Source organism: Punica granatum, chromosome 3 (assembly GCF_007655135.1).
Source record: "Punica granatum isolate Tunisia-2019 chromosome 3, ASM765513v2, whole genome shotgun sequence".
NCBI classification, from domain to species: Eukaryota; Viridiplantae; Streptophyta; class Magnoliopsida; order Myrtales; family Lythraceae; genus Punica; species Punica granatum.
In genome coordinates, this window is record NC_045129.1 from 14,361,628 (window position 1) to 14,376,550 (window position 14,923).

The 14,923-nt window shown below is 42.2% G+C and overlaps 1 protein-coding gene across 1 annotated transcript; it reads left to right on the top strand.

Moving 5' to 3' along the window:
• Positions 1–215: 215 nt before the first annotated feature.
• On the top strand, positions 216–4,765 carry LOC116200412 (probable polygalacturonase At3g15720). The gene is made up of 9 exons (XM_031531257.1): positions 216–230; positions 881–1,000; positions 1,232–1,369; positions 2,666–2,821; positions 3,279–3,486; positions 3,646–3,727; positions 3,866–3,974; positions 4,128–4,262; positions 4,404–4,765. Exons 1-9 carry the CDS (start codon positions 216–218, stop codon positions 4,629–4,631), a joined length of 1,191 nt encoding a protein of 396 aa, XP_031387117.1. The 3' UTR covers positions 4,632–4,765.
• Positions 4,766–14,923: the final 10,158 nt, after the last annotated feature.

A 14,923-nucleotide genomic window follows, 5' to 3' on the forward strand; every position in this document is an offset into this window, starting at 1 on the left:
GCGAAAAATTTTTACGATATAAAATGTGAGTCCTAATCTATTTATTTCTTATGTGTGAATTGAACAACTACAGACAATGCATGCGATAAAGAGACGATCGAAGGAAGTATTCAAGGAAACTACGTCTTAAGAAATCAATTTAACCAAGCTAAAATTACAACATTATGTAGCATTCTTTCTAACGCCAGTAGCATAAAAACAAGTTGGATTATGAAATGGTAGCTACAGTGGTGAGTTTCTAGATATTACATATTCATTAATTAGATGACAATATTAAAAAAGCATTTGCTCGTTTACCCCAGAAAGAAAGAATGCATATTACCTACCAAAATAATTTCCCCTAGAAAGACATGTAATTGGTAGCATTTTGCTTAGTTTGGAAGCTTTTAGCAATACTGTTAAGCATGGAAAGAGTGAGAAAGCGTCTTAAATTTGACAAAATTGCCTTTCCAAATTTACTTGTATAAATAGAAAAACAGGAAAAATATTTTCACTAGATAGAACTGGTTTGTTTATCCCGATAGCCTGGTGACTACAGATTCATCAAATTCCACTCTTTTGGAATTTAGAATGGTAAGAAACTTCTCTCAAAATGTGCTCGAACTAGCTAACATATAACATTATGATAGGTAAATCATATCTAGAGCCATGAATAATTAGTAAAACACATATTATCATAATGTAATTCCAAATCATATTTTTTTAGGGATATTCTTTCAGTTCGTATTTCTTTCAAATTAAATGTTTTAGTTAAAAATTATTGAAGAACAAAAATTAGACTAAATAACAACTGAGCGTTGTGTCCCTGCCTACAGGTATTGCATGTCATAGTAGCAGATGTCGTCATGTATATTTGTCAATGTTTCATATTATCTTGCAGGATACTTTCATGATTCTACAGTTGGTTTTGTGCATTGCAATCGTGCAAGTTGCTCAAGCACAGGACTTTAATGTGCTCAATTATGGTGCACGTGGAGACGGAATAACAGATGATTCTAAAGTACGTGTGTGGCCTTAATCAACCTTGTAACAAATAGTCGTAACATTTAAGTGCTTTTATGCTCATAATGAAGTATTTGTGAAAATTTGAGATATCAAAACCCGTATAATCTAAAAAGATTAGCCGTATTAAATCCATTATGATTTTTATATTTTCATCTTTTAAGTTAGCATAAAATATCTTTTTTTATTTAATTTAATTTAATTTATTTATTTATCTGCAATTCGATAGGCATTTAGCAATGCATGGAAAGCAGCATGTGGATCTGCATCAGGAAGTCCTACTCTTCAAATTCCACAGGGGATGAAATTTTTGCTCAAACCGATCACTTTCAAAGGTCCATGCAAATCTTCCACCATTCATGTCCAGGTATTAATTAATATATCTAGCTAACATTAATAACATCACTTTATGTAAAACATCGTACTCGTCATAAAGCAATCCACACTACACTGACTCTACCGGTCTGATAATAATCAAAACATCACTTTACCTCCCTTATAATTGAAAAGGGACTTCCGCATCCCGGTATTTAGCTTTGCTATTTCTATTACTGAATTATGTCATACGATTATTACTGAATTATGTCATACGAACTCATTTATAATCGAAAATAAAGGAAACTCATCTGTCATGCATGTGTCCTCGTTTGCAAACGGCCAGAGTAATAGTATCTACAAATAAAGGTGCACAAGAAACATGCTCGGTCACTTTCTCATGGACACTAATTTGCTTAAGATTCATTATATACTTTTTTTAAAGATTCCTTATATATGTACATTGTGCGCACCGGAAAAAAAAAAGATTCCTTACTCATGGAAATTAATATCTAAAGAGATGGGTGAGACTTCTTGGTCTCACTTTTGTTTTTCCAAAATACACATGACATATAATTTTTTTTAATACAAACCATTAAATGAAGGTTTGTAAAGTAAAATCACAAATAATAATCACCCATTTTTTCTCACCCACTCTCCTTCCCATATTTTCTCTCTCCCCTCTCTCCTCTCCTCTCTTTCGCTCTTCTTCTTTCTCTTTATCTCTTATTTTCTCCAGCCCTAATATCATATAAAATATTTTCTTTTCTCTCGTTATATTTTATGATTTATTTCTTTTCCTTAATTACTTACTAATCACTATTTTTGAATAAGGTTTTTCATTCTTAAAGAATAAATCTATTCACATATTTTTTCACATATTAGCATTTTCGCGCCTGGCCCGAGTGGTTAGTCTCACTTCCCTTTTATCATATTGATCATCCTAAATCTACTTCAATTATTAAGAACCATCGATTATCGATTAATTTGGACAAGTTATACACAAGAAACTGCCCACTAACCTCTCTTTCCATTCACATCTCATATTTTTGCTCTCCTCTCGCCCTCTCCTTTCTCCTTTGGTCCTTTCTTTCTTCATAAAAGAAGAAAATATAGTTGGCAATTTATATTTTATTTTTTTATATTTAATTAGAAGTAATTATATTATTCTAATTAATATCTTATTTAAATTGTCAATTAAGCGAGGTCATATAGCTATTTATTATATTCTTAATTTGATATCTAAATAACAATTTTCATCTATTAATTCGAAAGTGGTTAGAATCTCTTTAATCGAATCGAATCGAAAAGACATAAAGATGAGAAACTTGCCTCAACTTTTTTGCAGTTGTTTGGGAGCATTATTGCACCCAGTAATCCATCGGCTTGGGCTGGATTTGACCGGAGCAAGTGGCTTATGTTTGAGTATGTGAATGGACTCATCCTGGACGGAAACGGCCGAATAGACGGTCAAGGTTCTGCTTGGTGGCAATTGTGCGGGAAGGTTATTACACTATACCCGTAATTTCAATTGCACCTAGGTTCATAATTCACAATGTGAAAATATATTTTAGAAAATCAATGTGAGTTAGTCCAAGTGGATCGGCGAATCTTCTTATTAATCAAAGTCTCAGGCATGGATTTTGCATATGGAGTAAATCCATACCGAGAGATCTTTACCCCTCAGCAGGCCGACCAACGAGAACTGAATTGGTCGTGCCTCATTGGACTTTCTAATAATATGGTCCACACTCACAAATACTATAATCATTTTATTAACGTCATCTTTTCTGTCGCGATGAGCCATATTAACTCAATATTGCTCTTTTTCGGTTTTGCAGAAGCGTTGCACGAGACCAACTGTAAGCATACGCCATCTGGCCAGCTTTGTTTTCACCAGCAACATTAAATTGGTACATTTATATGGTACAGATATTGACATTGTCCAAATTAATGGGCAGGCACTGGTGTTTCATGCGACCAATAACCTTAAAGTCGACGGGTTGACCCACTTAAATAGCCAAAGGAACCACATCTCTATTAACGGAGCAGATACCGTTGTGTTGTCTAACCTCCACATCTCAGCCCCTGAAGAGAGTCACAACACAGACGGAATTGATATTTCTAATTCCAAGAACATCCAAATCTCGCACAGTAACATCTCGACCGGTACGGTAGATACATAAATTTACAATGTTCATCGAACAATATATATATGCAATAATCTAAGTGTGGAGGCTCCAAGCACTTCTCTAGGCACATTTTTCTGAAAACCACATCTTTCTTTTGTCTGTTGATCTACTATGTAACTTTAAAATAACCTTGCAGGTGATGATTGTGTCGCTATCAACGGTGGGTCATCCTTCATTAACATCAGTGACATGACATGTGGTCCCGGGCATGGTATCAGGTGCCTACTAGAGACATATTCACGATGGCACTAAACATAGAAAACTTATAATTCTAATTTCAGTGATCTCCTTCATAGAGTCGATGCAGAGTTTCCGACATTGGATCGTATGAGATGCTCATTGATTGTTTAACGCAGTGTGGGCAGCTTGGGAAAGGCAGGAGCGTTTGAAACAGTGGAAGACGTTCATGTGCAGCATTGCACCTTTATAGGCACAACAAATGGAGCTCGGATTAAAACCTGGCAGGTATTTTGAATAATTCCCATAATTGACACCGATTTTAGGTGACATAATTATCAATTGTTTGATATGATACATATGATACATATGATTAAAAGTTAAAGACATGTTTGTAAATTCATATTCATTTGGTTTTCTTCCTATCTGATCGATTTCTAGGGAGGGTCAGGGTATGCAAGGAGAATTTCATTCAAGGACATCACTTTGGTGGCTGCTCAACATCCCATTTTAATCTCCCAGTTTTACACTGACTTCACGGAATCATCCAGGCTCAATAGAACCATCACCACAAATGTAAGAAATCGATCATATGCAGTTCTCATATATTTTGTTACAGCGTTGAGGATATGTTTGGAATGACGGGCCTCTTTTCTTTTTCTGTGATGGCAAGCCCCGTAACTAATCTAGCTTTTTTATCAAATGTTCTTTTGTTAGGATCTGAAGGTTAGTGAGATTACGTTCGCTAGGTTCCATGGGACATCAGCAACACCCAGTGCTATCACATTCCAGTGCAGCAGCCAGGGAGGTGGGTGCACTGGCCTCAGACTCGACCACATCCATATCACCTCTTCCACTGGTGGGAAAACCTTCGCCAATTGCAGCAGTGCTCATGGATCTTACCATGATGTCAGTCCTAGAGTTGATCATTGTCTTCTACGCTAGCCATCTCCTCTATTTACGGAATTAGGAACGTAAAATGTGTATTGTACCGATGCATTGGTTCTGCAATTTGTCATCTTTAGTTATGGGGTGATTGAATAAGGCAGCAGTTAATGTTACAGCTTCTGTGTAGTGGAAATTGCAAATTCAGGAAGCAGTTAAGAATTTCTGATTCATGCTCTCGCCCCAGAAAAAGTCTCTGTTCATTTTGTCATTTCGGTGCGATTATGTTTTTTTTTAAAATTTATTTTGAGAACCGTCGCAGTGTAGTGCGACTTTTGATTCCTACGAAAAATGGCAGATAAAAACCGCCCCGCATCCTACTTATATATATCCATCCTCACAATAGTCCCAATTGTTATCTTTCCTATGAAGCCCATACCAAGTCCGTAATCACCGGTCCATATCATACACGGTGTTGCTACGCTACAGAGCTTCCGTAAAAGGTGGATTTTATGGATGCTCCTTGCTATTTAGCAAGATAGCTTATCATTTAACAAGAGTTTTATTGTATTCAAAATAATAAATTTCTTACAATTAGTAATTATTTTCAAAATAATAAGTTTTTTATTAAATACCAAGTATCTTGCTATTTAATAAGTTTTTTTTATTATTTTGGTACCGATAATCACCCGACAATCTGCCACGTGACATGCTCTTATTGGTCTCAGCAAAAGCCTTCTTTTAAGGAGCTCATGTAGGGAAGTTAAACCCATTATATATTCACATTAAATTAGTTTTATTAAATAAAAAATAATTAATACCATATCAGGACCACCAAGTTCCCTAGAATTACGAGGGCGAGGTCGCCAATACGGAGCAGGAAACGAGCGTGATGGGTATCACACGCTCAGGTCGCGTTTATCAGGGCCCAGAGCCTGCGGACAAAGGGAAGGCTCCTGCTACTTCATTCTCAGTCGTTCCAGAAGCCGCACCACTCCCTACGAAGAAGGTCACCGAGCAGGAAGCCAAAGCCTTCATAAAGGTGATCAAAGCAAGCGAGTACAAGGTCATTGAGTAGATGGGCAAGTCACCAGCCCACATTTCCCTGCTTGCCTTGCTTTTGAGCTCTGAGCCGCATTGGGATGCTCTGCTGAAGGTCCTTATAGCCACACAAGTCCCGAAGGAGACTGCACTAGATAGGATCGAAGAGACTGTCAATTCCATCTTCTCGAATCATATATCCTTCGTCGAGGATGAACTTCCGTCTGAAGGTTAGGGACACTTGTGAGCATTGCACATAGTTTGCAAGTGCAACAATCACATCGTCGATCGAGTCATGATCGACAATGGCTCCGCTCTTAACGTTTGCCCAGTCTCCACGCTGAAACAGATGAACGTGGATATGAGCCACATTCGTGCAAGCAAGATCACTGTTCGAGCCTTTGATGGCTCTAGGAGAGAAGTGAATGGAGAAATCGATCTCCTGATCGATGTGGGTCCTTGCTCATTCTCTGTCACCTTCCAGATCCTTGAGATTCCCAATGCTTTCAGTCTGCTGCTTGGGAGGCCATGGATTCACGCCATCGGCGCCGTTCCTTCATCACTACATTAGAAGCTGAAATTCTTCGTCGAAGGCAAACTCATCACTGTCAACGGTGAGGAAGATTATGCAATCTACAAGGAGACAGCCGTCCCTTACACCAGCATTAGAGAAGTTCAGAATCTTCCCTTTCACTCTTTCGACATCGTTTCTGTAATTCGAGATTACGGAGAAGTCAGTCCATCCCGGGCCGATTGCATGATTGGGAAAGTTCTGTTGAAGAACGACTACGTCCCCGGAACTAGACTCGGGGCACACGCTCATATAATTCTCCGACCAATCAAAATGGAGGAATATCGTAATAGGAGGGGACTCAGTTTTCGCCCCTCCTGTCATGAGATCGTGCAAGCTCGTCGTGGAAAGCATCTCCACCGTCTTGTAGCACACTACGGGAAGCTCTCCAGGGGCATTCCGATTCCACCGCTTTCGCAGTTTTTCCTTGCACCACCACAGGTCATGGGAGGCACCTCCGATAGCCCATCCACTGAATTAGATGATTTCTCTTCGGATACAGCTAAAGCGTTCTTTGCTTTGCCAGCCATATATGCCGTTACTGAGAAGACATCTTCCAGGGTTCATATCCGCCCTGTACGGGAGGAAGAGGAGCTTACCAACTGGACTTTAGTTTCGCTTTACTCGGCCATGGTTGCCAATGTGTAAGACGGTCTTTGTATATAATGCTACCTGCATGTCGGCAGTGCCATAAGTCACATGGCAGAAGAGAGATTTTTGTTATGACTTGTTAATAAAATCTCTGCGTGCTTTTTGAATTTCTATGTCTAAATTCGTTTTCTCATACTCGCTTTCAGCTCTTTAATTTCTAAGACAATTCGCTTTCATTTCCAGGCTCCAATCGAATCCAAATCACGGATGCAATGATTCGAATTCATCCGAAACACGCCTCGAAAAGTCCCTTCCCATATACTTCGCGGAAGGACTTGACAAGGTCGGTCGCATGCCCGAGATAGAGGAGAGTTTGCATCGTTTCAAAAACCACCAACTCACCTCAATCGAGCCAACCGAAGAGATCAACATAGGCACTACAGAAGAACCACGCACCCTCAGGATCGGGACGGGTCTTGAAGTTGCACAAAGATCCTGGATTATCTATTTCTTAACAGAGTATCAAGAGGTCTTTGCTTGGTCTTACGCCGACATGCCAGGCTTAGACCCTTCAATCGTAAAGCATTTCCTCCCTCTCGACACTGAAAGGTTTCCACCCAAACGCCAACACTTACGGGGTCAACGAGCTGATCTTCTTCTCCGCATTAAAGAGGAGGTCGTCAAGCAGGTGGATGCGGGATTCTTGGAGGTATGCAATTACTCTGAATGGATAGCAAACATTGTGCCAGTGGAAAAGAAGAACGGGAAAGTCAGAGTCTGCATCGATTACCGAGACCTTAACAGGACCAGTCCTAAGGATAACTTCCCGCTGCCCCACATCGACGTCTTGGTGGACAATACAACACGTCACACACAATTCTCTTTCATGGACGACTTCTCTGGATACAATCAGATTCAGATGGCCGAGGAGGATAAAGTTAAAACGACGTTCATCCCGATGTGGGGTACCTTTTGCTATAAGGTCATGCCTTTCGGTCTAAAAAATGCCAAGGCAAGCCATCAACGGGCAATGGTCACATTCTTTCATGACACGATACATAAAGAGATAGAGGTCTACGTCGACGACATGATTGCGAAGTCCAAAGAAGGTGAAGATCATCTGGTCAACCTTAAGCGGCTATTCGATTGTCTCAAGAAATACAAGCTCCGACTTAACCCGGCGAAATGCACCTTTGGTGTTAAGTCAGGGAAATTGTTAGGGTTTGTAGTCAGTGAAAAGGGCATTGAGGCCGACCCCGACAAGGTCAAGGCGATCATGGAACTGCCCCCTCCATCGACAGTGCACAGAGTAAGAAGCTTCTTAGGACGGCTGAATTACATCGCGCATTTCATTGCAAATCTGACAGACAAATGCCAACCGCTCTTCGGCCTGCTTCGCAAAAATGCAGCGGTAGAATGGGATGACGAGTGTCAGAAAGCCTTCGATACAATCAAGGCATATTTAGTTCAGCCACTGGTGTTGGTTCCACCTTCACCGGATCGTCCTCTCATTCTGTACCTGACAATACGCCGACAATCCATCGGATGCATTTTAGGGCAAAAGGACGATTCTACACATGCAAAGCGAGCAATTTATTATTTGAGCAAGAAGTTCACTGAATGGTAGTCTAACTACCCTGAGAGAGAGAAAATATGTTGCTCACTCGTGTGGGTCATGCAAAGGCTTCGATAATACACTCTCTATCATACTATCCGTTTATTGTCCAAGACGGATCCCCTGAAGTATCTATTTGACAGTCCATCCTCCATGAGGAACTTAGCCAAATGGCGTTGTCAGCTAACGGAATACGACATCGAGTACGTCTCGCGCACATCAGTGAAGGGCCAAGCAATTGCATATCATCTAGTAGAGTTCCTGATTGATGACGATACACCAATCAACTTTGACTTTCAAGACGAAGAAATCCTCCAAGTGAGCGATAAGGAGGAGAATCCTAGATGGAAGATGTACTTTGACGGTGCAGTCAATTCCACCGGATCCGGTATTAGCACAGTGTTGATATCCCCTGAAGGACGTCATTTCCCTGTTGTAGCGAAGATCCACTTTCCTTACACCAACAACGTAGCTGAATACGAAGCATGCATCTTTAGCTTGCAGGCAGCAATCGACCTCAAAGTCAAGGAGCTAGAAGTGTTTGGCGATTCCATACTCACGATTTTTCAGACGCTTAAACAGTGGAAAACAAAAGATTCAAAGCTAATGCCTTATCACAAATATCTCGAGGAATTGACAGAGAACTTCGAGAACATCTCGTTTACATACACACCACACATGAAGAACCAGTTTGCTGACGCACTCGCAACGCTCACATCTATGATGAGCATTATGAAGGAGAATCTCATCGAGCCTCTCGAGTTTGAAATTGCCAAGGGCTCTACCCACTGCGACATGATCGAGGCTATCGATGGCAAACCTTGGTATGCAGATATCAAGCATCTGTTGCAAACTGGCCAATTCCCTGCTTTCACTGATCGACATGATCGGAGAACTCTCCGACGCATCGCAACACACTTTTTCTTGAGTGGCGAGACTCTCTACCGCCGTTCATTCGACGCCACACTACTCCGTGTCGACGAAAACGAGGTGCAACGCCCCATGGAAGAAGTGCATGAAGGGAATTGCGGTCCTCACATGAATGGGCTCATGCTTGCCAAGAAACTCATGCGATTGGGCTATTTCTGGTATACCATGGACACTGACCGTGTCAAACACGTCAGGCACTGTCACTTGTGCCAAGTCTACGCGAATAAGATCAAAGCACCGCCCAATGAGCTGCATTCAATGGCTGCTCCATGGCCCTTTTCAATGTGGGGCATGGACGTGATCGGTTCTGTCAACCCCAAAGCATCCAATGGACACTTTTTCATACTGGTAGCTATCGATTACTTTACCAAGTGGATCGAAGCTATCACCCTTGCGTCAGTCACTGCAAAGGCCGTGGTGCGCTTCCTCAAATGCGACATCATTGCACGGTACGGAGTCCCTACGACTTTCATCACCGACAATGCCAAGAACTTGAACAACAAACTCATCAACGAGCTCTATGCACAGTTCAAGATCCAGCATCGCAATTCCTCTCCGTATCGTCCACAAATGAATGGTGTAGTAGAGATGGCGAACAAGAACATAAATAAAATCATCGAAAAAATGACGGTGAATTACAAGGACTAGCATGAGATGCTCCCGTTCGCGCTCTTGGCATATCGGACATCTATCTGCTCTTCTAAAGGGGCAACCCCGTACTCTTTGGTTTACGGCATGGAGGCAATTCTTCCAGTCGAAGTGGAGATTCCCTCCATGAGAGTTCTTGCCGAGTCCAAACTCAAGAAAGCAGAATGGGTGAAGCAACGCTACGAACAGCTTAATCTCATCGATGACAAGTGGCTCACAGCACTTTGCCACGGTCAATGATATTAGCAAAGAATGGCCTGAACATTCAACAAAAAAGTTCGTCCTCGCAAGTTCAGCCCCGACGACCTTGTCTTGCGAAAAGTCTTGCACATCGCCCCAGATTCTAGGGGCAAGTCTGCTTACAAGTACAACGGTTCCTTCATCATTAAAGAAGTCTTTAACAGAGAGGCAATCATTCTCAAAGATATGGACGAGAACGAGAACACTCTTCCGGTCAATGCTGATGCTCTTAAGAAATACTATCCGTGATGGTGTTTCTCTCTTCCCACTGCGGGTGTTTTCTCAAATGCACATTACATTTTTGTCTTTCTTCGCATGTACAGTCCCCAGCACCTTTAATTTCGCTAACTCATGTACTCCCCTCTTCTGCTCTTTCCCTTTCTCTGAACTTTTCTTGAGAGAAAAAGAATGAATTTCCCACTAGGTTGAAAACCTCTTTGAGGCAGCCTAGGCAAAAATTAGAGAATGAGGGGCACAGTTCAAAATCCCGCAAAGGGGAACAGTGGCAAAAGGAGAGCATGAAACGAAATCCTCACTAGATCGAAAACCTGCAAAGGGCGGTCTAGGCAAAAGTTAGAGGAACCAAGAGGTGCGATCAGACCCAATCAGGACGGTCGTAGCAAAATGTGAGCTCTAAATAAGGGAAATGTCAAACAAAACACCCCGCTAGGTCGTCACGCGTCTTGCAACCTAGGCAAAAGTAAGGAGGCCTTCGGCAGCTCGACCACGAAATGACAGCTACACTCAGCATGCAGCGGCAACAAGTAGTGGTTTGGCAATCTTCGATGCAAGCAAACTCTCCTTGACTCTCATAACATGAGACACGTTTTGACATGCAATCGAATTGTTGTATCCTTGATTTGGAGGATCCCAAAGATTCCCCCATTTACCTTTATGCAAATTCTATGGGTCATGCTCGTTTTGTAAAAAATCTTTTTTGTCAAGTCATAATCTAGCGGGATACGACCACCCCTTTAAATATGGTCATCAAGTTCAAATCCCCAAAGCATTATTATTCAGACTTCCTTGCACATCTTCATTATGGCTGTAGAGTAGGACTGACAATCACTGTTAGCTCCCATGGTTCTATATGCAGGAACAAGGATGTGAAGCTCGAAATGAGTCTTTTTTTGACGAATGCATGTCTGCCTTATGCCAAGGACCATAGCCAAAATTCCAAGAGAAATCTTTAAGATAGCTCCGTGCATTCAGTTGCATTACAATTAGTTTGCAAGCAACGAAGCATTCTGCCACAGCATCGGTTGCAACACAGACAAGCTCAGTGATGGAGGAAGCATAATGATTCCTTCCACACCTCATGCAACCCCACAACATTTGCACCTTTCATTTTCGCAATGCATTTTCAATTGGCGTGCACATTCTCAGGAACACAGTGCACCTTTCATTTTCGCAATGCACTTTTAATTGGCGTGCACCTTCTCAGGAATGCAGTGCGCCTTGCAACCCGCCAGGCAAGTGCCTTGCACCTTGCAAACCAGCCGAGCAAGTGCTCGTGCACCCCGCAATCCACAGGGCAATGCTCCGGTACATATTGCAAATCCCTCGGGTCCGTCCCGATTTTTAAATTTCTATTCAGGAGTCCGTCCCCTTGGGTCCGTTCCGACTTTTAAATTTCTATCAGGGGTTCGTCCCGACTTTTAAATTTCTGTTCAGGGGTCCGTCCCGACTTTTAAATTTCTATTCAGGGGTTCGTCCCCTCGGGTCCGTCCCGACTTTTAAATTTCTGCTCAGGGGTCCGTCTCCTCGGGTCTGTCTCCTCGGGACCGTCCCGAACTTTACATTTCTGCTTTAGGTATAACATCCCCCATGTATCCACAGCAAGAGGAAGAAGAAGGTCATCAGAAGTGCTAAATTGATCATTGTTATCAAACCGGGGTGCTTCTGGAAGTCTTTGGCTACATCCTTTACTCGAGCACGCAGTCAAAGAGGGGTAAACTGTCAGCACCCCATTTTGGCTCACCAGTTCAGGCAACGCCTATCAACAACAATTCAGATTACGACTTGAGCATCGATACAGAAGAGGGCTCGACAGAGCAGCAAATTGCTATTCATTCTCTAGTCAACAGAGATAGGCAGATGATTCAAGCATATGACATAAGAACATACAAAATCATCCAGCAACATACAGAGCAAACAGACAGCTCAGACAGCATCCAAACCGGCATTTTCAGAATACATCGCTGACAGTGCTATTTTTCATTGGTCTACTCGACCATCAGAAGATAGTCAATATTGGGCTTCAAAAATTCTTTGCGACATCAAACAGATGAAAAGTGTCTTCGAACACATTTCATAATACAGATAAATTTTCAGTGGAAGTCCAAAAATGCCGGTTCATCCAAGAAAAGTTAATGCCCGATGTCAGATACAGTCATGTCCAACAATTATGCAGAGCATGATCATTGCTTCAAACTGTCTTTCAAAAGTCATACATACTCCTCTAATGACTCTCGAACGACAGAACAAGCATACCTTTCAACGGAAAACCTTATTCGAAGACTGGTCTGATAGAACATCGGTAAACCAAGTTAGCCATGCATTGCCTAGAAAACTGCAGCAGACATATGCAATTGGGCAAATCAGACAGCAATATCTCTTTTAGTTTCCCGAGTGACCTCCGAAGAGCAGAAAAATCTGTTTTTAACGGAAATTCATAAACGGAGGTCCTTTTCGTGGAAACTTGACGTCGGATGGTTGGCAAAACCCAGTGCTACTCATCTCAACGCTCAACGTGAAATGCTCAGATGGAGTCTCACAATCCATCTAGACCTTCAGAACACCGTTTTAGGGTTTCAGATGCAATTTTTCAGTCCTTCGAGCCCAGTTCTCAACGAACAGAGATTACAGTGATCTCCGGCTCGCCCAAGCAACTCTGAAAGCATTCTGAGAAATTCAACTTCGGACTCTTAGGACATCTCCGGCTTCACATTGACAATACCGGCTTATTGGTCAATAATTCAGTCTGATTGACAATGCATGTCAAAATGACCGATTCGGAATACAGACAAGAGATGTGCATTCCGAAATGGCTAACTTTGCTCTAAACGCCTGAAATGAGCAAAACCGGCTTCCGAGCCAAAAATCACACAAATTTTCCTTTGGGCAAAATGGAGGATTTCAGGCTCGATTAAATCATTTTCGTGCGCGCAATGACAATTCGACATTTATTTGATCCACGAACCTCGAACACGCGATCAATCGAGACTCGAACTTTGGCCCAAACTTCCCTTGTGACTTGTGGGGCCCACGACCACACTCATGGCCGCCCCTCCCTTTGGCTTCTTCTCCATGCAAGTTGCCTTATCTTCCATGGAAATATCAAGCCCACCATTTGAAGACAACACTTCTTCTTCATCAATGCTCATCAATGCTCTTATCTCCTTCCCATCAATGCCATGGAAGAGGATTGGGTTGATTTTTCTTTAGGCTAGCCGCCTACCCCTTTAATCATGCTTTAATTGCACTTTTCTTCACTTAATTGTCATCAAGCTTAGTCTATATATGCATTTTCTGTCATTAAGCTAATCAGAAGTCATCACGCATCATCTCTCTAGCTTTCTCACTCTTGAAATCCTCTCAAGAACTCAGAAAAATCGCAGTTCTAGTTCAGCAAACACCAAGCCAGAACATCAAAGACTTAAGTCGGAATCATCCCGGCTTAAATCCAAACTTCACCAAACTTCATATCTCACATGTTTTCGACCTCCTCTATCCATTTCCTGGCTTAGATTTTAGTTTTGGGGCCTCCAACCCATCGGAACAAGCAACCACAGAATCGGATCCCGTTTTGGTCCTTCTCGGGTCAAAACTTCCAACCCGAGTTTCAAGCCCTTCCAAGTCGGTTTGAGCTACCAAAACCAATCAAACACCTCCCCACACAACCCTAGGGTGTCAAGGAGTCAAGAAATCCAAGAAAAACTCGTCGGTTTAACCCTAGGAAGAAGAAACAGCCCGACTGTCCAGTCGGGTCGAAATTTCTGACTGTTTGTGCGGTTTTCTTGGAGATCGGGTCGATCCGAGACTCTTTTCGAAAAACGACCACCACAGCCACCTTCGGAGGTGAGTTAGGAGTCGGGAGCCGTTGGCCTTGCCTCAAAATTTCGACCCGAAAACTGCCCAGTCGGGTCTGTTTTCCAGACGTACTCAGTTTTCCGTGATCTTTGCAGGTCTATACGGGTCGACCTGATAACTCTGGGAGCAAACAACCGCCACGGTCACCTAGAGGGGTCCTTTGGCTACTTAGAGTCGTTGACCTTGCCTCAAAATTCCATCAAGAGCCTCCGTGGCGACGTCCGACCCAACTTGTGCCAGTCAGGCCTGTTCAGTTTCCAGTCGGGTCTGTTAAGGCTATTCGGGTCTGTGCAAGGCCAAAACAGCCCAAACCAATACAGGTCCAACCCGACTTTTTGTAGTCCCATCTCGTATCTCGATATTAGGTATGACCATTCTTGACTTAGAGGAGCTAGGGCTTTTACATTTTGTTGTGTTTACTAAGTCATAAGGCATTTTTATGCAAGTTTTACTCCCAAATTTTAATATTTAGCAATTTCCTTATTATATCATTCATGTTTATCATCGTCTAATGTGCTAGCATATCGGGAAACGTTTAAATCGAAGTTGAGGAGACCGATTTAAACCCAAACGACCAAAGAGGCTCACAGGTTTCCTTTGAGAAAAGGTAACCGGGTTATAATC